General features: G+C 36.5%; 5 protein-coding genes across 6 annotated transcripts; 1 reads left to right on the top strand and 4 right to left on the bottom strand.

The window, feature by feature from the left end:
- Window positions 1-780: 780 nt before the first annotated feature.
- Window positions 781-4,582, bottom strand: LOC114740674 (transmembrane 9 superfamily member 4-like). Its single transcript, XM_028928876.1, has 7 exons — window positions 4,238-4,582; window positions 3,336-3,376; window positions 2,670-3,261; window positions 2,434-2,571; window positions 2,183-2,339; window positions 1,310-1,794; window positions 781-1,226 (listed from the first exon to the last, which is right to left on the bottom strand). Exons 1-7 carry the CDS (start codon window positions 4,387-4,389, stop codon window positions 1,007-1,009), a joined length of 1,785 nt encoding a protein of 594 aa, XP_028784709.1. The 5' UTR covers window positions 4,390-4,582; the 3' UTR covers window positions 781-1,006.
- A 3,628-nt stretch (window positions 4,583-8,210) lies between these two features.
- Window positions 8,211-9,766, bottom strand: LOC114740552 (uncharacterized). Its single transcript, XM_028928710.1, has 5 exons — window positions 9,666-9,766; window positions 9,451-9,575; window positions 9,277-9,349; window positions 8,868-8,999; window positions 8,211-8,735 (listed from the first exon to the last, which is right to left on the bottom strand). The coding sequence occupies exons 1-5, from the start codon at window positions 9,706-9,708 to the stop codon at window positions 8,470-8,472; spliced, it is 639 nt and encodes a 212-aa protein (XP_028784543.1). The 5' UTR covers window positions 9,709-9,766; the 3' UTR covers window positions 8,211-8,469.
- Window positions 9,767-12,434: 2,668 nt separating this feature from the next.
- On the top strand, window positions 12,435-13,492 carry LOC114740553 (universal stress protein PHOS32-like). The gene is made up of 4 exons (XM_028928711.1): window positions 12,435-12,656; window positions 12,924-13,033; window positions 13,138-13,256; window positions 13,372-13,492. Exons 1-4 carry the CDS (start codon window positions 12,482-12,484, stop codon window positions 13,466-13,468), a joined length of 501 nt encoding a protein of 166 aa, XP_028784544.1. The 5' UTR covers window positions 12,435-12,481; the 3' UTR covers window positions 13,469-13,492.
- A 234-nt stretch (window positions 13,493-13,726) lies between these two features.
- On the bottom strand, window positions 13,727-16,950 carry LOC114740669 (glutamate decarboxylase 1-like). The gene is made up of 6 exons (XM_028928872.1): window positions 16,639-16,950; window positions 16,351-16,551; window positions 16,039-16,253; window positions 14,420-14,673; window positions 14,305-14,357; window positions 13,727-14,227 (listed from the first exon to the last, which is right to left on the bottom strand). Exons 1-6 carry the CDS (start codon window positions 16,927-16,929, stop codon window positions 13,727-13,729), a joined length of 1,515 nt encoding a protein of 504 aa, XP_028784705.1. The 5' UTR covers window positions 16,930-16,950.
- A 1,141-nt stretch (window positions 16,951-18,091) lies between these two features.
- LOC114740699 (isocitrate dehydrogenase [NADP]-like) lies at window positions 18,092-22,265 on the bottom strand. 2 transcript variants are annotated; one of them, XM_028928909.1, is made up of 16 exons: window positions 22,109-22,265; window positions 21,363-21,406; window positions 21,165-21,274; window positions 20,988-21,025; window positions 20,716-20,793; window positions 20,514-20,567; window positions 20,331-20,432; window positions 20,078-20,169; window positions 19,872-19,975; window positions 19,680-19,748; window positions 19,462-19,577; window positions 19,323-19,357; window positions 19,035-19,177; window positions 18,788-18,910; window positions 18,600-18,692; window positions 18,092-18,365 (listed from the first exon to the last, which is right to left on the bottom strand). In XM_028928909.1, exons 1-15 carry the CDS (start codon window positions 22,155-22,157, stop codon window positions 18,611-18,613), a joined length of 1,239 nt encoding a protein of 412 aa, XP_028784742.1. In that variant the 5' UTR covers window positions 22,158-22,265; the 3' UTR covers window positions 18,092-18,365; window positions 18,600-18,610. The 2 variants fall into 2 exon arrangements, with proteins under 2 accessions (XP_028784742.1, XP_028784743.1); XM_028928910.1 differs by having other exon boundaries at window positions 18,092-18,359.
- Window positions 22,266-22,528: the final 263 nt, after the last annotated feature.

Genomic DNA, 22,528 nt, shown 5'->3' with positions numbered 1-22,528 from the left:
AGGACGGCAAAAATGGGCGGGTGCAACGTCCCAAAGTTTAAACGGGAAAGGTCCGTCGGAATGTGCCTCGTCTTCGGTATACTCTTTCAGCAGTCTTTTTTAATGAGCAATAATTATTATTATTTTTTGTTTCTAAATATAAACATTTTCATGTTATCTTAAAATTTTTTAAGCAAATTTTATATTTTGCCCCTAATAAATCACTTATTTTAATATTCAATATATTTATTATCTCATTTTTCAAACTATCATTTTTATTTCATTTACATTCTCTCTCTTTTTCATAAATAAGGTTATTTTTTATAAAGAACTTTCAATTTCTGTCTATTTTTTTATTTATGTGATGGAGTGTAAAGTTACTTATAAAAAATGGCAAAAGGAGTATGTCACTGTTTATCCATTCTCTACTGTGCAATTAGTCAAAAATGAAGGACCTATCATTTGAATTTGAGAGGACAAAATAGGTAGGATGAAAGTAATATAATGTAGCTAACAAGAGTTGGTCAAATTAGTAAAGAATCGGTTTGTAATTTACAATGATGTGAGTTTAATTTCACTACCGATATAAGGAATTCGTTGGTAAGTGATATGTGAGTATCTCCGTGAGTGTTTTTTGAGCCTAAAGGCCTATCCTAATTTTAATAAGCTTTCAGGACTCAATTCACTTAAATTTTTTTATATATAAAAAAAAACAAGGTAATGCACGAAGAATGAGAAGTAATCATATTTTTTGTGTTGCCAACGATTCTTTTGACTAATACAACTATACTGATCAATAATCTACTTTCTAATATCAACTTTGAAAGTATGGATAGAAGTATTGATTAAATACTGTAGGAAAAAAAAAAACAAGAAGAAAGACTTTGAGCAATGGAGACCTTGTAAATCTATTCCTGATTTTCTTTAGTTAATCTCTAGCAACAATAAGATGTAAGAGAAATTTCTACATTTAAGCTTCACAATAGTGAAAAGAGAACTTGTGTGGTGGGAGCCAGTGAATCTCTTGCTACTCACACTTGATAGAGCGATAAATGTGACGGACAAAGATTAAAGAAGCACGAAATCCGGTGGTTCCGAGCATGAGAAAGAAACCATAGCAAACGCAGGCCATGTATCCGAAGAAGAATGAGGTTTGCATGAAACCATACATATCTGACCTCGCATGGTAGTAGTACAAGCAGTAGCCATATATGAACAAGCCTGTTGATCCACCGCAAAGGAAGGACCTAGTTTCATCCCAGATATGCAAAGTTAGTATAGAAAAGAATTTGAAGAAAGGAGCGAGGAAAAGACAAAACAGTAATCATACCTCCACCACCATTCGTGGTCCTCAGCAGCAAGCTGAAAGTATGCCAATGCCACAGTGATGAAAGCAGTGACAACAAAGAGAATGATGAATACAATGAACAGAATGCTGTATATGGTGTAAATCCTGTGGCCCCAAACACTAGCAAATATGTAGTAGAGTTCAATGTAAATGGCACTGAAAGGCAAAAACCCTGCCATAGCCATCTGAGGAAGAGTCCTCCGGTACCATGGTAGACAGGGGATCTCTCTGGGATACTTTGTGGTGCGACAAGGAGCTTGAAACTCTGGTCTGCTGTTCTTACCCGCAATTCCCCCCAGTACTAGTAATGGTGAAGTTACAAGAGTCCATATGAGAAAAATAACAACAATCGTTCCAAATGGGAGTGCTGCAGTGGAGTTATAGGCCAGAGCAACAGTATTAAGAAAACAGAATGTCAAAAACAAAGGTCCAGTGAACAGGCTTCCAGTCAACACCAAATTCCTCACCTAGCAAGCCATAGAACCAAAATTCTATCTGTTAATACGCTGCATTTGGATTTGTAATTTCTGCAGAGGAATTTTCAAATGCTATGAAGATGCAAACCCCGGGAGGAAAACTACAGCATCATAATAAATTGTCTTATTAAGTAATTAATGTGACCCATGGAGAGACTCATGTTGAATCAAGTGTCAAGTCAGCAAACTAGAATAAATTCAGAATCATTTGCTGGAATCTTCATTTTGGACATGGAGCAGAAAGAGTCCATAACAACATTATGTTCGAGCAAAACCGACAGTGACATTCTTGCAGAGACATGAGTACGGCACTGAAATAAGCTGCAAAAGGAAGTGTTGGAAGCACAAATGACACGTCATATAAAAAGCGAGAATTTACCCAGTTTTTCCCTTCGATCATGCAATAGAAGGACGCTGCAGCGTAGCCCGCAATCCCAGAGGTTAAAGCATATATAATAACCAGTGCGGTAAACAGAGCTCCTCTGTTGTATGGATAGAAAACACCAACTAGAGCCAGCATAAAGATGAAGATTGTGCTGAGAACAGGAGCGAAGATACATGTTAAAGAAAAACATGAAAAAATACGACTCGAAAGTTAAAAAACCGGATCGTGCCAAGATAAGCACTCACAGTGAAAATAGCTGGGTGCCAGATCCAATGGCTGCTGCAAACAAAGACTTGTATCTTGGGTACCTGAATACGTCACCATGAATGTATTTCCATCCTCCCTCGTCTTGGTCATCAGCCTCCTCCTCATCATGTGTAAACCTATCATGTTTAGAATTGTGGTTACATCAGAGTCATAAATTAGAATTCAATTCATGAGAGCAGGCAAGCACAGATTAATTGGTGGGATTTATTCTTACTTAATAAAGTCATTTTTTAATATACGCATGAGAATCGTGGCTAGGAATCCGGTCAAGAGGAGAACTGTCACGCAGGAATTGATGATTGAAAACCAATGAATTTCCAAGTGATGTGGCAATGTAGAAGCCTGCGAGTATTTCTCCATTCTCTTCTCGAATGGAATATCTGTTTGAATCCATTTGACAGAGTATGTGAAGTCCACATCGAGCTCTCTGTCCTCTGTCAGGTCCACTAGGGCATTTTGGTCACTACGAACTATAACGTCAATGATGCGATCCTTATTGTAAAGGATTTCAAAATGGAGATGCTTAAAAAGATAAACTTTGGACTCTTTGGGGTCATCATCTTTGCCTTCTTCAGTGTCAAATTTTCCTAGGAAGCCCCAGATGGGCAAGTCATCATAGTACATTTGGAAAAAGTAATCCTTCAAGACAGCAGCTCGGAATCTAGCAACTTCTTTCTTTGTCAGCGTCTTTCTGCAAATACTTTCGGGTTCTTTATCAACTAGGAAGGGCAGGGTATAAGGAGCAACAACTAATCGATCCCCATTCAGAACTTCTCCAAGAGCTTCTTTCTTTTCTTCAACATGAGCTGCATTAAACAACTGTCAATTACAAATAGGGGAGGACCACCATAGCAAATATGAATTCTGTCAGGAAACCAACCTGGTAAGCAGAAGGGAAGGTCAAAATATCGGTATGTTTCGCTGTTGGCATAAAAAGAAGAGAAGTACAAAAAAATTAGGAAAGTCGTCCGCTGTGATGGAGAAATACATATAACACTTCTTTTGAACAAAATTTAATCAGTCATACAACGAAAACACGCGCCCCTATATGTCATATAACCATCAAGCATTTCAGATGTCTTGGAGGTCCAGTTTTTCAGCAAGTTTGTTACCCTGCTACCCACTGATGATAGATTTTCAATCTCTTTTATGTTCTCATTTAGAGAATTAGTTAATGCAAACAAAAATGAATTTAGGAGTCTTTTATTTAATGAAAATCAATGCATTAAAAGACTTAATATAAATTCAATTATGAATCTAGATGAAAGTTCAACAGGGAACAAAAGGTCTATACCTTTAATTGTCAATGTAATTCTTTAAAGTAAACACTCCCTGCATTTTCTCCAATGGCAATTAGCAATAGAAACAAACCAAACCTTTATCCATCTGGTGTTAAGAGGTCAACTTACAAGGTTTGAGATCTTACAGCTATCATGGATGTAGTCAGAATTAAAATCGAGCTGCTCACGCAGCACTTATTTCCTACTTACTGGAATTTGATCCGTTCATACACAAAATAACAAGCATTTGGCGGTCATAAGAGAACCAGAATTCACGCATTAATTTGATGGTTGCCACCATTCATTCAGAGTAATAAAATTAGAACGATCATGACCAAATCCATACCATGAGATCAGGCTGATATTGCATCTATCGTCTTTATATATTTACCGGCGAGAAACTGAAAATTCAAATTTTAGAGACTCCAGGGGAAATCATTCTGTGCGAAGTTAAATTCTCAGTATTTGTCCGAGGAGAATTGGGGTTGAAATGAAGAAATACCTGGGATTGTGGAAGGGTCCCACCTTGTTGGCGTAAAAGGGAACGTAATCACCCGCTTTGTAACGATGATCCGATTCATCAGATGTGACATGAGATACGCAGCAGCAGAGAATGAAAATGGCGTCAGCCAAACACGGCACTGACATTCCCATCAGTGAAGCGAGGGAGGCTCTGCAATGGCTTCTGCCAGTAGCGAGCGGTTAGCCAAATAGATGCATGCGAGAGTGGTGGGGGAAAACAACACAATTCACAGAGAATGGAATCTCCACGCCTTCACCATAATCAAGTAGGATGATTTCGTTTCACAGTGCCTATATATACATTTGACTTAGTGTGGGTTCAGAGGGTGTGGGAAATCCTCTTCGTGAATTGCGAAGAAATTAATGAGCAATGGCAAGGACGTGCCTAACGCACATGGCATGAAGACAATGCCAGTCTACCTTCGATTCATAATGGATAGATCTACCTGAACTCTTTTAGTTGTTTATAAGAAATTTTCAACATATTTTGTAAAAATTAAGAAAAACTTCTTTTTTTTTTTTACTATTTTAAAATCAACTTTTCAAATTTATCATTATTTCATACATATATATTAAGATTATAATTTGGGATAATCACAAAAAAAGAAGCTGGAATTTTGTAAATACCAAACAAGGAACATCAACAAAAATTTGTTGTCATTTGTAAATTCAGACTTGTTAATACCAAATAAAGTTGTGTTACCAAATTTGATTTGAGATTTGTAATTTTCAGCTTCTTTTTCTGTCATTCTCCCTTAAAATTTATTGAACAATAAATTAGAAATAAAATTAAACATCAATATAATAAATTTAAGGGGACATTTATGTTAAGGCAGGAAATTACTCTCTCTATCTTATAAATAAGACTATAGAGATATTTAACAAAGAAAACTGTTTGAGTCAAGTTCTTTATATTTATTATACCAAATTTTCTAATCACACGTGGTCATGCGTGACATATGTGATCAAAAAATTTAATATGATGAATATAAAAAACTTAATTTAAATATTGTTCTTTTACGTATACTTAAGTGATATAATACACTTAAGCATCTAAACTTACTTGAATCGGCTACTTAGTTTTACTCCTTCAGACGTGTTTCATCTCATGTGGATTCTATAATTAAATGGAAATTTTGATAGATCGAACTCGATCTTATATCTTTAATACTTTAATTTCACTCCTCATCAACATAATTATAACTCTACTTCGAAAAAGTAGTAAGATGCCAAAAGTATTCATTAATGATACAGTTTGTTTCTCACCTGGCTTTTTCTTTCCACTCATGTCCAAAGTACCAGTAGCTGTATTAAATTAATTCATTAATATAAAATTCATATTAATATTTTATAATGTTTAAAAATTGTTTTGAGGTCACTTGGTTAGGTAAGTAGGGAGGGGGGATGTCTGAATTCTTGACAAATAACATTTGTCTTGCTTAGTTGCTGTTTTAACTTACTGAATAATGCATAAATAGGTTTCCTAGTATTTTGTTTCTCATCATATATAAAAAATATTTTTCATAAAATAAATGATTATAAATTAAAAAAAAATCGTATGTACTAAAGTTTTAGGAAGTATAATTAATGGGAAGTTATATTTTCTGAAAAATTAATCTTCCAACAGAAGTGCAAATCAACCAAACGAGAATTTAATTTATTTTTTGCAAAGTTGAATTGGCAGTAATATTTTACCAGACAATTTTAATTGAAAATATATTTAAATTTTTTTTATTGGTCCAAAAATTATGATAATATTTTTTAAATTAACCTTAATTAATCTGATTGTACTCTTTAAACCTTCAAAATCAAACATCGAATGAATTATTAATGTTAAGTATCAAACAAAAGTTCATAAAGACTGAAGAAGAAGTATTTAGTTTATATGTAATTCCAATAAACAACGAAGTACATTTAGAAATATTAGCTCTAGTTCTTAATATGAGAGCTAATTGATTAATTTGAATAAATTAAAAAAATCTGTTGAGTTAATTATTTGTAATAAATAAGTATTATATTTTCTAAATACCCTTATTGATTATATGTGTTAACTAGAATTACTAGTTAAAGAAAACTTAACATGTGCAATAACTACTTTAGAAAATTATATGAATATTAGAAATAAAGTGAATTGGGGTTTTATATTTAATATCAAACTAATACATTGATGGTAGAAGATAGTGACTCTGATTGGGATTACGATTGGAATCACTTATACCTAAGACAAAATTTTTCTCACATATTTACCTCGTATTTCATACGTCATGATTGAAAATCTATTTATAAATCATGCCAAATAGTTCTAATGTGTTCTAAGGATCAGGTTTTCGTCATCAAGACACTACACATGCTAAGGTCGGTTACGAGGTAATGGATTCTTGGATCGGGCGAATTCATAATAAATAAATTCGTACATTAATCCTATAATAACTCACTTATTTTTATTTTCTTGAGAAAGTTTAAACTTGTAATCTCATATTTAAAGAAGAAGTTTTTGAAAAAAATGCTTAATGTTACGGTTCTACAATGCTCTGACTAAATACCATACTCATTGTTTTTTAATATTAAATTTTCAAAAAACTTTAATAAATAAATATTTATAACTTATCCTTAAAAATATCCTTGTGTTTTTATAATGATTTTTCCACCCTCTTGCTCCTAGTTAACCATCCCCATTAAAAAATAATCTTGTTTCTTAATGGGCTTTAATTAGCCCAAAAACTAATTGACTTTTCTTAACTTATGGTTTCTTTATGTGTTGTATACGTTATTTGTTCACGCCAATTGGAGGATGCTGCCAGGCCAGACGCACCGCCACCCTCTTCTTCTATTCTTGTTTTGTAGCCTAATAAATTGCTCTTTTAATTATGATTTTAGTGCCATATGACCTGAAATCTGGAATTCCAATCCTAATCTTTCCACCACAGAAAACGCCACTTTGACTAATTCCCGTATACGTCCATCTTTTTTTTAGTCTCAAAACGTGCATACTAAGGATCTCCAAATCTCTTATTTCATCTTTCTTCGTTGATTTTCTTCCATTTTGAATATTAAATAAATAGAATAATAACGTGGCAGGGCATGAGGGCAGCTACGGTTCCATTCTTTCGGCGAACTCAATCTTCAATTGCGGGCTGCCTTTCTGACCGGGCCTCTATTGGGCCCAATCACACTCCTTCATTGGAAGAACGAATTTAAAAATAATTTTTTTTAATCTACCTCAATGAATTCAAAAATTGTAATAATTATGAGCTGTACTTGATATGAAAACAAAACAAAATGACGCGTTATTTTCATCCTTATATATCACATCAACAACATGATAAATATTAAAACATAAAAAAAAATCAATTGAGTCTATCTGTGCAAAAGCGTAGATTAAGATCTATTCTGGTTTGGGTGTTTGTTAGAGCAAACTTTTTTCTCTTGGGGTTAGATGGCACCAGGCTAATTTTCCTGGCCTTAAGAGTACAAAGAATAAATTATATTTAATGCGATGAATTTATTAAACTTTACATTTACAAATGCAGTGTATAAATATTAGAATATTTTAAAAGAGGAATTTTTAAACTTAGGGGTGCTTAGATGAAAATGAAATCATGGTTTTAAAAGTAATTTTATGATATACAAAATAAATATACAGGAAAATTTATCTCGAAAAAATGCTTTTCAAACACATTTTTATAACTTATCAAACACCCTTTAGAGAAAAGTATCAGAGGCGGGGGCACTACGAGTGGCTAGTGTTCGACTTGGACATAACTAGAATCAGTGAAGAAGCGGCATTCATGGATCATGCATCCTCTAACTTACGCATTCACCAACTCACATCTATGCTGTTTTTTCCATTTTTTTTCAAACATATGTTGGACTTAAATAACGTCAGCAATTATTAAATCTTAAGCTTTCGGGTAAGACTTCGTTAAATTTTTGGCCTAAAAATACAGCAAGCAGCAATATCAAACCCTTTTCTTTAAGATTATGTGAGTACAGTCTCAATTTTGAAGGGCCTGGTTCTCCTCTTTCAAAACTTGTATAGTAATTCGGTTCATTTCATTTTTCAGAGGTACAAAGGCATTCGCCGGTGAAGTTTTATGCATCTAATGAACCCTCCATTCATCTTTATAAACTATGCAGGATTTGGGTTGGAGTTTTTGTACAGAGACACTAAGGCATACAGATATATGTATCATACAAGAGTAAGGGCTGAACTCAGCCCTTGGTTCTCATAATGGTAATGGAACCTCTACCTTGGGTATGAATCCTTGTGAGGGCTACCACTGCTTTCCCTGACATACCAAAACTGCGAGCTGAAAACGATGACGCAGAAGAAGTCATCGAATGTGGCACTGGATGTGGAATTGGCTTTGTTGGGCTCATCACTATCTGCTCGTTTATGTCTTTTAGGGTTGTTTCACCTTCCATTCCTCCACGCTTCACCAACTCAAATGGGTATGCTATTTTCTTCCACTGACTCTCTGGACACGGCATGAAAATGCATCATTATCTTTCGAACAAGAAGGGAAGAAGAAAGATTAAGAATGTGTGGGATAAGGGAATATTAAATCAAATAATGGCCTTTAGGTGTTTGATAAAAATTTCTGTGATACTTGAAACTGAAGCATCATTTTCATCTGAGTCTCCAGATGCCCAGCTCCTCTGAGAACTGTCATCTTTGATTATTGCTCCATGCATATCACTCTGTGTTGATGATTGACCCCTAATGTTCAATTCGCGACTATCTGCAAAGTAATAATTAGCATAAATGACACTATGACAGTGAGGTTGTATATCTGTTACTGTTATTGTATAAAAGTAGCAGGGTGTGTTTCCACTACATGTAAAATACAGGTCTGAAATGTTAGGCTGATCATTTATTGCAAGGAATATAAGCCACAGAATAAGAAAACAACCACCCCTTCCCAACCGGCAAAGACAGACCAATTAATTGTCTCATGAACATCAACAATGAGTTATTGCTCAGAACGAAGTAACACTGAAGAAGAAAGAAGGGCTTACTATCAAGGACTTGGGTTGTTGTGGCAGAACAAGTTGAAAATAGATTTATCTGGTCATCCAAATAAAGTGATTCCTGTAAATGATCAACAAGGTTATCAGGTTTCCAAGAACATGAAATCAGCAATGGAGTATGTTGGTCAGGAAAATGTAAAGAGCATAAATTCAAGATAAAACCTTTTGATCCTGAAAGTGGGATGATGAATTTTCTTTGTTGCACCAAATACCCCAACCAGAAATAGCATCTTCAAGGTACCCAGTCGTAGGATCAGATAAAAGCCAGGATTCTGCAGCTGCAGCATCTGGGATAAAGCAAATGAAGATTACAAACAAGTAAAACTCAAGTAAAAGTGAAAAAGGGGAAGCGAAATGGATTGCAATAGCATGAATACCTAGATATGTATCTGAATGAGTGGCTTCAGACTCCAAATCCATGGAGGCTGAGCAGTGAGAACACTAGCTGGTGAGGTATGACACAGCCCTCTGTTATGCAGGTTAATTATTGAGTGCTTAACTTTCATATATGTGAACAAAAAGACTACTGTATTTCACCTTTTTGGCTCGAAGAAATTTATTGTAATGGGCCCTTTGAAACGCTGAAAATACCCACCTACCTAACCATGCATTAGTCAATGCAGAGCAAAATAATAAATGGGCCACATTAATTAAATTATTAATATTTATGTAATACGGCTACAAGTTTTTGGTCTAATTATACTAAGGAAGGTCTTTTTTTTTTTGTAAGAAATGAGCACGAGCTTTTTACTCATCTACCAAGTTGTGCAGCCTTCTAGATTAGTTTATACAACAAGAGTTACATGATTGAGCTCAAGGTCTCTGAGAATCATATCTATGTCTGTTCCTTCTACGTTGACATAGACACAGAGATATTATTAGGCACTTCTATCTTACTTTTAGAAGACGTTATTGAGTATGAAAATGAGGTATTTTATCATAACCGAAATTAAAGAAGTTAAACCACTCAGAATTGTCTGAAGCGGCTGGTGGAAGGTAGAAAATGGAGAAACAATAGTGGACACGTTCAAAGCATCACTATCCTGGATTCTCATTCGTTATGAAATCTCTTTCTTTGGTGCAGAGACTCAAAGGAGGTGTACGACTGTCTTCTTTCTGATTCGTTACGTTTCTTTGTCGTAGGTAGGGTTTTCTGAATGTTGCTGTTCTGCGCCGGAAGATGAGGACCAAAAGAAGCTACCGACTAGATTTGAAAATAGGGTATTCTAGCTTTACGTTTTTGAGTATTGATTTCTGCTATTCGATTCTACTAGTAGCCAACCTACTGAAAAAGCCTTTGACTTTCCATTCATAAATAGATTTGAACAAGCATTCAAGTTGAATCTACCAAAAAAGAACAAATCTTCCCCTGTTTTTCTTGCGGAAGGACTATATTTTGTGCTTGTAGACTAAAGTTTAATCACATAACTGGTGTAAAATGTAATGTAAAACAAGGCAAATATACTTCGCATCTTTTTCATAATTAAAAATAAAATATGAAAGAGGGAGAGGAATGAGATGTGAGACATTATCTATTATTGAATCCGCATTATTGAAGAAGGTTTAAATGCTACATGCTGTTAGAGGAAGGAAAGTGGAGGGAAAGCAGAGGCGAATATGAGAGAAGGTTCAATTTGGCAGGGTTGGCAAAATATGACAGAGAGAAACAAAGAGCCGTCTCAATCCTCAGTGCTTCATCCTAATACAAAATGCCACGTGGATGTTTCTGCCCCCTCAAGTGGGGTCCAACTCCACCTCAAGCGCAAAACTTGTATCTCACTTTGTCGGGGTTTGCCTCTACCTTATCCCAAGTTTAGGTGTGCATGTGTCTCTTGTTCACTAGTTTCCTCAAAACAAAAAAAAAAAGGCTTAAAAATATTACATTTTCATATAAGAGAGAGTTGATGTATGATATGCCAACAAAATTATTTCCATTCACAAGATTCGGTTTTATAATTTATAGAAAGTATAAGTTCAAATTTTGTTGTCAATAAGGGAATCCAGCTATATATTTGAGAGTGAGAATAATTTTCTCTGGAAAAAGAAGGAGAGAATAAGACAAAGAAAGAAAAGAGATTGAGGAAATCTTTAGATTAAATCAATACATCCAATTTTCATCACAAGCAACTCATTCCTGAATAAGTAATTTATAAATGTCTTGTTAAGCATCTTTTGAACCATGGGGCATAGTGTGATGCCTGGTAATTCAATTTACTTGCTCTAATTCTAACTATAAAAATCAGTAAAAAGATTTATTTTGATCTCAAGCATAGAATCCCAGTTCACTTTATCTTATAAATTTATGATTTGTTATCTAAATTATTATTATTATTATTATTATTATTATTATTATTATTTATCAAATTTCATGAGATTTCTATTTAGAGTAATAAGGGATATTATAAGAAACCAATATATATTTAATACAAATAATTAATTTTGTAAATTAATTATCTAGGATACATTTAAAATTAAAAGATTTTTTTTCCAAAATTAAAGTGCCCAAAAAGTGGAGGGAAAAAGAATCAGATGCTGAACAACTAATAGAGAGGCAAATGGGATGAGAAGCACCAAACAGGTGTGCCAGTTTCTGGGTTACTCTATTCGGATTTCGGAAGGCAAAGCTTGGGTGTCACTTCGCTCTGCTCTTTTTGTTGCCCCTTCTTTCTCTCATAAAGTCATTTGACAAACGCCGATGATTTCTCCTTTTATACGTCTTTTTTAATTCTTTTTATCAGATAAGATCTCTTTAAAATAATGTCTATTTTCTATGAAATATTAGAATTCACTTAAGTCATTTTTTTATAAATAAAATAATATGCAAGACTAATTGAAAACATATGGCATACAAAGTTAAGAAAAGTTTGGTTAATTATTTTGTCTAAATAATTTCTCAAATCTCACTTGGTTTCGTCCAAATTTCAATATATGTTTAAGGTTTTATTAAATAAATATCAAGCACATATAATTAACCTGTTATAATTATAAAACATGAAGCCATGGGCGCAGCTCTGTTTCTGTTGTATGAATAATAAAGCCACCTCCTGATGGAATCATAGCTGTCCTCGCGTCTCCAGCCCTTTCAGGAACATTCTGACACAACGAATAATTTAGCCGAACAGTATAGCCGCCAATTTTGCCATTATATAACAGCAAGAGATCCTTCCTCTCTCATCAGTATCATCAGTCGAAGATGGCGAAGTCACGCAGAGTTGGTATTGCAATGGACTTCTCTCCCACCAGCAAACTTGCCCTCAGATGGACCGTCGATAATCTCATCGACCATGGAGATCTCATCATCTTGATCAACGTTCAACCTCCTGAGTCTGATCACACCAGAAAGGAGCTTTTCGAAGACACTGGTTCACGTAAGTACCCGTCTTACTTCCCAAACAGATACTTCTACATCTATGTCTAAACGCTGGTTTATCAAGAATACGCAAAAAAAGCATTTCGAATTGTTGATTCATGGCCAGAGATGGCTTAGAACCAATAGCTCATTATCTAATGGATTTTTCCGTTCTCATACTCTATCCGAGAGTTATAATATTTATCAAATCTGTTCCTATCTAACGGAACGCTATTGGATCAAGTATGTTCGATGAAATGTTAATAATATTTTTCTGGGTTTGCAGCTCTGGTGCCTCTGGAGGAGTTGAAGGAGATAAATTTCACGAAGCAATATGGTATTGCGAGAGACTCCGAAGTTTTGGACATCCTTGATACTGTATCAAAGACCAAAGAGGTATTCCTGTTTGACCTTGTTTGCTTGCCCTGTTTTTGATCATATAACTTTCTTTTCTTATGCGATAATATTTGTATGTTTTTGTTGTATGGAAATTGAAACAGGCAAAAGTAGTAGCCAAAGTATATTGGGGAGATCCAAGGGAGAAGCTGTGTGCTGCTGCTGAAGATCTTAAGCTCGACTCTCTTGTAATTGGAAGCAGAGGATTAGGCTCCATCAAAAGGTAATGCTATCATCTCTTTTTTTTTTTTCCCATGGAAAATTCATAATTCTACTTATATGATTTCATTGAGTAGCTTAAATGTGTGTGATTTTCCTGCTTTAATGTTTCTTTCCAGGTTGTTGTTGGGGAGTGTAAGCAACTATGTAGTAACAAATGCTTCATGCGCCGTCACAGTGGTTAAGGGGAACCTGTCTTCCAATTCAAGGCACTGATATGGATTGTGTTTGGTTTGTGTTTGTGTTTGTGTTTGTTAAAGCAAATTCATAAAAAGGAAAAAGAAAAGGTTTAATTGAAAGGTACTTGTGAACATAAATATATGTACCGATGGCTTTTCATGAAGTGAGAATAACAGTGTGTGATTTAAAATTCTCCAAAAAGAATTACTTTCACAGTCCTCCTTATTCATTCTTCTACACGTGAAAATTTTGCAATAATAACAAACGAAAACAAGCATGGAAAGTTGAAAGAATTTAACAAACGCCATTCATCTTCTCGTTCATCTTCTTCCTGTCGGACACGAACTTCCTCCAGGCCGTAGTGATTTCCCTTTGGGTTTCGATTTCACTCTTTCTGGGGACGATATTGCCGTTTTCTGCCATCTCCGCCGTGACGTTGACGGTGGTGCTCTCGATGACCCGGCCAGGTAGCAAATCGAGCTCGTGCAAGACTTTCTGGATATCAATGACGAGACGCTCGGCGAAGGTTCGTGAGAAGTCCTCTCTGATGACGACGCGGAGGACGGTGACGTTCTGAGCATCTGGAGGCATAGTGTAAGCCGGCACGATCCACCCATAACGCTTCAAGAAATCAGATATCTGGAATTCCGTGAAGTGGCTGCGATCCTTCAAGGTGAAGGCCACCAAGGGCACTCCATCATCTTTTGATATGATGTTAAAGCGCCCTGTTTTCTCCAACCCCTCTTTCAACACTATCATATTGTCTTTGCAATTTTCCATCACATTCCTATATCCCTGCATATAACCAGTCAACGCACGTAAATTACAGCTCCGATCTTACAAATGGTGGTTCTTTGGGTTGGTCCCAGTACCTCATAGCCCAGGCGGATGAGCTGGTAGTACTGAGCAATGACTTGACTGGAACCTGCATTGAATGAGATGGTGAGAATTTGAGGGATTTGGGTGTGTGTTAAATTAATGACTAACCTTTGGAGAAGTTGAGGGTGAAGGTGGGTTGATCAGCTCCGAGGTAGTTGATGTGGAAGATGAGTTCTTCAGGCAAATCTTCCTTACTTCTCCAAATGACCCAGCCGATTCCGGCGTACACAAGTCCATACTTGTGTCCACTAACATTGATGCTCTTCACAAGTGGCAAGCGAAAGTCCCATTCAAGGTCTGGATATATAAATGGTGCGATGAAGCCACCACTCGCTGCATCCACATGAATTGGGGTATCCCATCTGCCACAAATGAGTTTCGTAGGTCAATTCGAGTCAAAGATTAAGCGTGTGCTTAAAAATCTATTATTCTTAACCAAACCATAGTTTTGACCAGAGTAATGTGAGAATGACATAGGGGAACAAAATTCCCCCACATGTAAATATTAAAAATGTGTGACTATTATTTAATTAAGTTTAAATGAGTTGATCTCTTTGGAATTGAATTTTGGGAAAATTTCACTGTAGGACCGCAGAAGACAATTAATTTCAAAGAGCCCCCAAAACTTTCTGAAACTTCACTACAAGACCAAGGGGGCAAACTGATATTAATTCCACAAAGAAAATGACGTTATTGCCCCTCATAATACTTATTGCAGGGTGACATATAAATGGACTAATTTCAGTTGTAAATAAAGGTATGTATGTTGCAAATTGACTAGTCCCACTTGTAAATGGGCTCTCTCACACTTATTCACTCACAGGCACCTTTTTCAGGTGAATGAGGTGATATGTAAATGGACTAATTCTAATTGTAAATAAATGTATGTACATTGTAAATTGACTAATCCCACTTGCAAATGAGCGCTCCCACACTTGTTCACTCACGGAGACCTTTTTCAGGTAAAGGAAGTGACATGTAAATGGACTAATTCCAATTGTAAATAAATATATGTATGTTGTAAATTATCTAGTCCCATTTGCAAATGGGCTGTCCCACATTTGTTCACTCAAACACATTCTTCAGGTGAAGAAGGTAATATGTAAATGGACTAATTTTAATTGTAAATATATCTATGCATGTTGTAAATTATCTAACCTCACTTGCAAATGGGTTCTCCCATACTTGTTCACATGAGGGGCAATAGGGTCATTTTCTTTGTGGAATTAATATCAGTTTACCCCCTTAGTCCTGCAGTGAAATTTCAGAAAGTTTTGAGGACTCTTTGAAATTAATTCTGTACTGCGATCCTTGAACGAAATTTTCCCTTGAATTTTTAAAGTTCAAGGGTATAATTGTAATAGAAGTAATGTGAAGAGACCGGATTGATATTGATAAAGATATTTAGAATTTGTTGAGGGACCAAATTGTAAATATTACGAACCCAAGTGTATAATTATAAATAGGGACTGTGGTAACAATCTGGAAAAAACACCAGATTGTGAATTTAAAAACTGATGCAAAGCAAAGGGATTCAGGTATAAGCTGTCATCTCTGATTTCTAAGAATTGATATAGGATTGATCTTTTGGGTTTATGGATCTGATTCATGCATTAAATAGATGTATCTGATAATTTGGGTGTTTAAATCCATCGTAGCTTTAGCTGTTGCCAAAGACGTTTCTGAAAGAAGACATTCAAGGTGTAACAAACGGGAAAGAGGAATACCCAGTTTCGTTATTCTTCTCAATGAGGAGATCATTTAAGCGTTTGACATCTTCGAATTCTCCATTGAGGGTGGAACCAAGGATAGCAGCAACACAGATGGTGTTCTCATCCACCATTTCCACTGCCTTCTCAGGATCCATTACGAAGTAATCTTCCCTCAGCTTCACCTCTTTCAGCTCCACCTCAAAGTACCTCGCGAATTTCTCCCAGCAAACCTTTCGCACGAACATATGATGAACATGAGATTACTGAACCTGATCATCAATGCCTTGAAAGACTTGCATGTAAATCCATCAAAATGTATGAACAGACCTGAACATTAGCACCAGTGACAATATTGGGTTTGTCGATTGGCTTGCCCTCTGCTTTTCTTCTGTTCTGCCACTTTCTTTTGAAAGCCAAGCCAGCCAACATGATGGCCTCCGATGAGCCAACTGTGCCAACACCCACCGCAGTTTCTGAATCTTGAAGCGGTGCATTGAAAAGATGGGCTATCATGTTCACACACCGATTCTGCAACATCAAACAAACCTCAGCAACTCAACACTGCTAGTACATGTCAACTGAGCAGTGAAAAGTGAGAAGGAAGAAGGGAGGTGCCTGGAGCTCCGTGGTGACTGGATACTCATCCATGTCGACGTAATTCTTGTTGATGGCGGACATGATGAGCTTGTCGCACTCAGGCTCCATCCAGGTGGTGACGAAGGAGGCGAGGTTGAGCCTGGGATTACCGTCCAGCATGAGCTCGTCGTTGATGATCTGGTACGCCGCCTCCTTGGGGATCGAATGCTCCGCCATCTTGAACCTTGGCAACGCCGCTCTCACGTATCGCGACGCGAACGTCGAGTGGACGGAGGCGTCCGTCTCAGAAGCTGTCTTCGACAGAACCATGGCCGACACACAGACGGAGGATCAGGGCGGGGGTAGGGATAGAGAACTGAATCAGAAATGAGATTGTATAATGAAATGATAGGATGAAGAAGAGGGGGGAGGGAGTTAACAGAGAGTGAGTGGTGAGTGCGGTATAATCGCAGCAAAACACGATTCAAACCCGGTCTATACATGGAAACCCCTATTTATGCCTCATTCCCTCTCTTTCTATATTTTACCACAAAAACAAATTCACTCCTTCATATAATATTTTATGTAGATGGATGATAGTCTATCAAAATACAAAGAATTTTTTTTAAAGAAAACTACACTGATCTCTACTTGATCGTCGTTTTCAGTTACAATGTAAAAGAAATAAATGATAATATATGTAATTTTATATATGACCAACAAGAAGAAGCTTATAATATAAAATAATGATAAAAGAAAATTACATGAACTTATGAGTCAGGGTACTGATATTTCTAATCATTTAGATTAGTTCGATTTTAATGTTAATTGAAAGTTGAGGAAGTAATAGATATAAATATATATATATATATATTTTAAAGAAGACTGCAGTTATTTCTGCTGGACCTTCATTGTCAGTTACAATGTTCCCATAATTTATAGAAGAAAAATTACAATTGGTATCTATCATTACCTCTCATCTGCTTAATTTCTAAGTATAAATGGCCATTACCTTGCTTCAAGTAATTTGCCCAGTCACTTCAAGCTGGTTATGTAACATTTCCCGCGTAGTTTTCGGTTTTCAATAGGTACGTAGTTTAATCAAAAGAATAATTGGCTTGGGCACCAATGATGATTCCAGCAATGCTTTCGGAGGTGAACGGGGTGATTCCAGCGACAATGATGGATAGGGAGGAATAGTGACCGAAAAAAGAAAAAATTTTCTCTTCATAGTGACTTTGTTAGCCAGGTTTGCTCAAACCATATCAGACCATAGTTGCATCGTTGACCATCTTCCACTTTGGATTAGAGAGGTGGATGAGGGTGAACGAATCTTAAGTCGAAAGGACTTTCGTATAATTCTCTTTCGAATCTATGAATCATCTTTTATCAATACAGACAACACAGGTGCATACACACACGTATTTAAAATTATAGATTTTAAAATACTTGTTTAAGTCTTGAGACTATATATGTTAATTATATGCTGAAAAAAGCAAGCATGAAGGCAAAGCAAAATCAACAGAAATAAGGCCAAATCCACTTCCAAGGAATCAATAGAAATTACACGACCATCTGTTTTTGCAATTAGGGCTAATAAATAACCAAACCCCATTTCTTCTTCCGTTCAACACAAAGAAGGAGGAAAAGGGCCCAAATGTGAGAGACCAATGATTCTTTTCCTTCCTTTTTATTTTTCCCGATAATGTAGCATCAGCGGAGTGCCCTCCTCCTGTTTCGCAAGCCTCACCCACCTGAAACTGCCACTAAAACAATAGCTAGCTAAGCAAAATTTCAATAATAAGTGTTGACTCCCACAAAATACTGCAACAAGGCCCCAGAACAAACAAGTACAGTTCTGACAGAAATCATAGAAAAACGTGGAAAGTGATCGACTGGTAAATGTTTACAGTACTTTTCACCAACATTTCAATGTTTCCCGCGTCCTTTGAAATAAAATATCATTGCTTAAATATGTAGGGAACGAGAAAGCAGCTTACCAGACTCAGGCCTAAGCAGAAAGTTTGGCTTTAAGCTCATTTGCCACGGCATCGATGAACTCCTCGGTGTTCAGATAGTGCTCCCTAGAAAGCCTGCTCGCACGTGAAATGTAAAGTGAAAAATCAATCCATGTCTTCTAGAAATGCCAAATCTGGCAAATGATGCAACAAATTAACATGTAACATACTTGGATCCATGAATAATGAGTGCCAAATCCTTGGTCATCTTCCCAGATTCTACTGCTCCAATGCAAGCAGCTTCTAGTTTTCCAGTGAAATCCAATAGTCTAGCATTGTCGTCCAACTTTGCCCTGTCAATAAAGATGCATCTTAATCTCCACACTAAATCGAAATCAAACATTACAAGTTAAGTGTCTAATACAAGGGGGAAAGAAACAAAACACTCAACACTGCAATATAATTGCAGTTAAATACCTGTGGGCTAGGCCTCTGGTCCAAGCAAAGATGGATGCTATGCTATTTGTACTGGTTTCCCCTCCCTTCTGATGAACCCTGAAATGGCGTGTAACTGTACCATGGGCTGCTTCTGCTTCTATGGTCTTTCCATCAGGGCAAACCTGAACCCAATCCATACATTGAGTTTTGTGGACGCATGAAAATACCAAGAAGCTTCAAATGCGCGTTACCCAACCAAATCATGGGGTACAGGCATCGCATATCAAAGGTTGGGTGAAATGTATCAGGACTTGAAATAACACTTACCAGCACTGATGTCATCAGACCCAGCGATCCAAAACCTAAAACAACATAAAAAGGTATTAGTGACCAAAAGAAAAGTATAGTAGAAGAAGAAACAGTAGAAGAAGAAAATAACAAAAGTTAAAAAGGAAATCATACAAACCTTGGGCTAAGAAATCGCTTTGGACATCTCCATCATAGTTTTTGCATGCCCATACATAACCTCCTTCGCTCTTGAGAGCATACGCAACCATGTCATCAATAAGCCGGTGCTCATACCTTCAAGTCCATGAGATTAATGTAATTAGATAAATGTATGATACACAATATCTCCCCCCCCCCCCAAACCAAAAAAAAAAAAAAAACCATTTGTGCACTCACCATATACCAGCAGCCTCAAACTTTGATTTCCAGCTGGCCTCATAAACTTCTTGAAAAATGTCCTTAAATCTTCAACCAATAAGTGAATAAAAATATAATTAAACAGGGGAAACCACATAAGGCCAAATCAAAACCATAATTGCAAATATTTTGCCCGAAATGAAAATAAATAACAAACTAACTTTTGCTTACCTTCCATCGTACTTCTTAAGGATTGTATTTTTTGTGCTAAGATAAAGAGGCCATTTCTTCTGATAAGCAGTTGCCATGGAAGCCTCAGCAAAAGCACGGATAGACTGCGACCATCAAAAGAAAAGCGGGAAAAAAAAGAGTATTAGTAACCTGCAAAATCAGTTAACTTTACCTAATCAAACCTGCAAAGGACACTGTAAATCAACCTCATCAGTGTTATACATAGCTAATGTAACGCCCCCTTCACCAGTGAAGTTATAAACCTCTAGTTCAGTCTTCGCTCCCTGCCCTTCTGGTACTGCAAGAATAAAGAAAATATGAGTAATTTACAATAACTAACAAACATAATAAATAGATACTGGTTCTCCAGAACTTGTATGTGACAGATTAATGAAAATTGAAATGCAAAGTAAAGATAACATGATAACAAGAAAGACCATCTAAAAGCAGAGCGTATACCAAACACTAGCTTCAGCTGACCAGCTCCTTTAATAACTGTGTCAGTGGCCCGATATTGGTCACCAAAGGCATGCCTTCCAATGCAAATTGGCTTAGTCCAGCCTATCAAATTGTATCATTAGAATAGTTGCACTCCATAAATGAAGAAGCAAAGTAGCACAACACAAAATTCAATATAAGTACCTGGAACAAGCCGAGGGATGTTTTTGCAAAGAATTGGTTCTCTAAAGACAGTGCCTAGAAGAATTTTGCAAACAGTGTAACCAATAAGAAACCAACATGTCACCCATCTATCACTTATCACCCCCCAGCCACAAACAAGAAGCATAATAATTTAGTCCCTAGCATTTAACGTATAATAACCAATGAATGAAAGTTCAGTTACCATTCAAAATATTCCTAATTGTGCCATTTGGACTCTTCCACATATGCTTTAAGCCGAACTCCTTCACACGAGCTTCATCTGTTCATCAAAAGATCACAAATCTTAGTGCTGCTTACATCTATAACCTACCCCTTAAGTTGTTAAAATTCCTGAATAAGCAATAAAAAAATTAAAATTGCAGGGCATTCCCGTTCTCATTTTTGTCAATGTATGTAAGTGATGTATGAATGCAAAATCCTATCGGGGGTAAAAAATAGACCCAACCACAGTACCTGGAGTAATAGTAGCACACTTGATTGCTACATTGTACCTGTATAACAGTGCGTAACCATTAGGGAAGAAGAAACAACGCCAAATTTTTCAAATGATTTTGAATTACAAAGACTAAACAAATTAAAGATGCGAAGATAGAACGCCAAGCAACTCAACAAATGATGTAAAGAACATACTTAAGAGTAGCTTCTGCACTTTCAACAGTAACTTTGTCATCAGTCTCATCACGGTAAGGAAGGCCCAAGTCAAAATACTTGATTTCCAGCTCGAGAAATGGAAGAATGAGCTGTCAGAGAAAAGTAACAATTGAGTCACGACGAATCCAAATATGCATCCTGATAGCCACATTAAGCGCAAAGACGATAAAGAAATACCTTATCCTTGATTGACTTCCAGATCACTCGAGTCATTTCATCTCCTGCAGCGCAGCAATTAGAGAGAGTGCCGTGAGAAAGGTAAGGATTTCGGAAAAGAAAAATGTAATCAGCCATGCAAGATATATAAATCAAATCAAATTAAAAATACTGTATTCGTATATTTGCGTTCCATAATTGGTGTCGATACAGAGCATAGTCATCTACGAGGCCAGTTCTTACTTTAGAAATGGAAAACGGATTTCAGTGAACGCTTAAAATACTATTGACCTATCCTTCGAAGATTCTAAACAAACACAAGAAACATTGACCAGACTAGATCAACCCCATCTAGAAAATGCCATCAATTTTACCGGACATTAGCAGATCAAATATTCACGAAAAGAAATGGACAAACGACGATTCAGTAAAGCTTTCTTATGCAGCTTTGCTCAAACGGAAATACGTCCACAGATAATACATAATAGTAAACAAAAGGAAAAGAGAGAGTAGCCAGTTTCAGGTAAAAGAAAAATAACAATAGAACGGATGCCTCGGCCCACGATTGATTAAAGTGAAAAGGCATGAGAATTACTTCATTGCAATAATATCTCGAAAATGCATGCAAAGGAGGTGAAAGAAATCCACTAAACACATAATGGCCCACAGAATGTACAGAAAAAGATCATGTTCAAGCAAATAATAAGAACATATAGGCACATCAAAGGGTGAGAGAACGGAAGTGAAGCAATCAGATCCAAACTCACCGTCCATCTCAACGATGGGATTGGCGACCTTGATCTTCTCGTATCCCATTTTTCACTTGCTATCTGAGCGTAGGATCTAGCTGAAGAGGCGAAAGACGGAGACGTGAGGACAGTCTCCGCCGGCGGCTAGAGAAGGAGAGAAGCAGAGAGAGAGAGAGAGAGGAGGAGAGGAGACGGTAGGTGAAGTATTGAAAAAAAGCAACGAATACAGAGTGGGAAGAAAGTATTAAAAGGAGGCGCAGAGCAAGCAGAGCTCGGCAATTCGAGTTAATTTATCGTCCAATGTCCAATACACCCTTTCATATCTATCTATTTGCCTCTTTGCCACGACCATCCACACGGAATTTTATTATATTATTCTTTGTTCCATTTATTATGGGAAAATAACAGATAAAGATGATGGAATATCTGAAATTTCAA

The sequence above is a fragment of the Neltuma alba genome, unplaced genomic scaffold (assembly GCF_004799145.2).
Source record: "Neltuma alba isolate B1F8T4 unplaced genomic scaffold, ASM479914v2 tig00003186_pilon, whole genome shotgun sequence".
Taxonomy (NCBI): domain Eukaryota; kingdom Viridiplantae; phylum Streptophyta; class Magnoliopsida; order Fabales; family Fabaceae; genus Neltuma; species Neltuma alba.
The sequence above is the reverse complement of the archived record's forward strand: the minus strand, read 5'-3'. Positions and strand labels throughout refer to the sequence as shown.

What these genes read in the sequence shown, in the direction of transcription:
- LOC114740674 (XM_028928876.1), bottom strand. Translation starts at nt 4,389, where the DNA reads ATGGGAATGTCAGTGCCGTGTTTGGCTGACGCCATTTTCATTCTCTGC. An exon ending in GGCACCCAGCTATTTTCACT is followed by an intron (nt 2,340 to 2,433) that starts GTGAGTGCTTAT and finishes TCCTGTTCTCAG; the next exon opens with CACAATCTTCATCTTTATGC. An exon ending in GACCACGAATGGTGGTGGAG is followed by an intron (nt 1,227 to 1,309) that starts GTATGATTACTG and finishes GGATGAAACTAG; the next exon opens with GTCCTTCCTTTGCGGTGGAT.
- LOC114740553 (XM_028928711.1), top strand. Translation starts at nt 12,482, where the DNA reads ATGGCGAAGTCACGCAGAGTTGGTATTGCAATGGACTTCTCTCCCACC. An exon ending in CTGTATCAAAGACCAAAGAG is followed by an intron (nt 13,034 to 13,137) that starts GTATTCCTGTTT and finishes AAATTGAAACAG; the next exon opens with GCAAAAGTAGTAGCCAAAGT. An exon ending in GGATTAGGCTCCATCAAAAG is followed by an intron (nt 13,257 to 13,371) that starts GTAATGCTATCA and finishes GTTTCTTTCCAG; the next exon opens with GTTGTTGTTGGGGAGTGTAA.
- LOC114740669 (XM_028928872.1), bottom strand. Translation starts at nt 16,929, where the DNA reads ATGGTTCTGTCGAAGACAGCTTCTGAGACGGACGCCTCCGTCCACTCG. An exon ending in CAGTCACCACGGAGCTCCAG is followed by an intron (nt 16,552 to 16,638) that starts GCACCTCCCTTC and finishes TTGATGTTGCAG; the next exon opens with AATCGGTGTGTGAACATGAT. An exon ending in TCATCCGCCTGGGCTATGAG is followed by an intron (nt 14,228 to 14,304) that starts GTACTGGGACCA and finishes GGTTATATGCAG; the next exon opens with GGATATAGGAATGTGATGGA.
- LOC114740699 (XM_028928909.1), bottom strand. Translation starts at nt 22,157, where the DNA reads ATGGGATACGAGAAGATCAAGGTCGCCAATCCCATCGTTGAGATGGAC. An exon ending in AGTGCAGAAGCTACTCTTAA is followed by an intron (nt 21,026 to 21,164) that starts GTATGTTCTTTA and finishes ACTGTTATACAG; the next exon opens with GTACAATGTAGCAATCAAGT. An exon ending in TCAGCTGAAGCTAGTGTTTG is followed by an intron (nt 20,170 to 20,330) that starts GTATACGCTCTG and finishes TTATTCTTGCAG; the next exon opens with TACCAGAAGGGCAGGGAGCG.
- LOC114740552 (XM_028928710.1), bottom strand. Translation starts at nt 9,708, where the DNA reads ATGGATTTGGAGTCTGAAGCCACTCATTCAGATACATATCTAG. An exon ending in CCCACTTTCAGGATCAAAAG is followed by an intron (nt 9,350 to 9,450) that starts GTTTTATCTTGA and finishes GATCATTTACAG; the next exon opens with GAATCACTTTATTTGGATGA. An exon ending in AAATGATGCTTCAGTTTCAA is followed by an intron (nt 8,736 to 8,867) that starts GTATCACAGAAA and finishes TGCCGTGTCCAG; the next exon opens with AGAGTCAGTGGAAGAAAATA.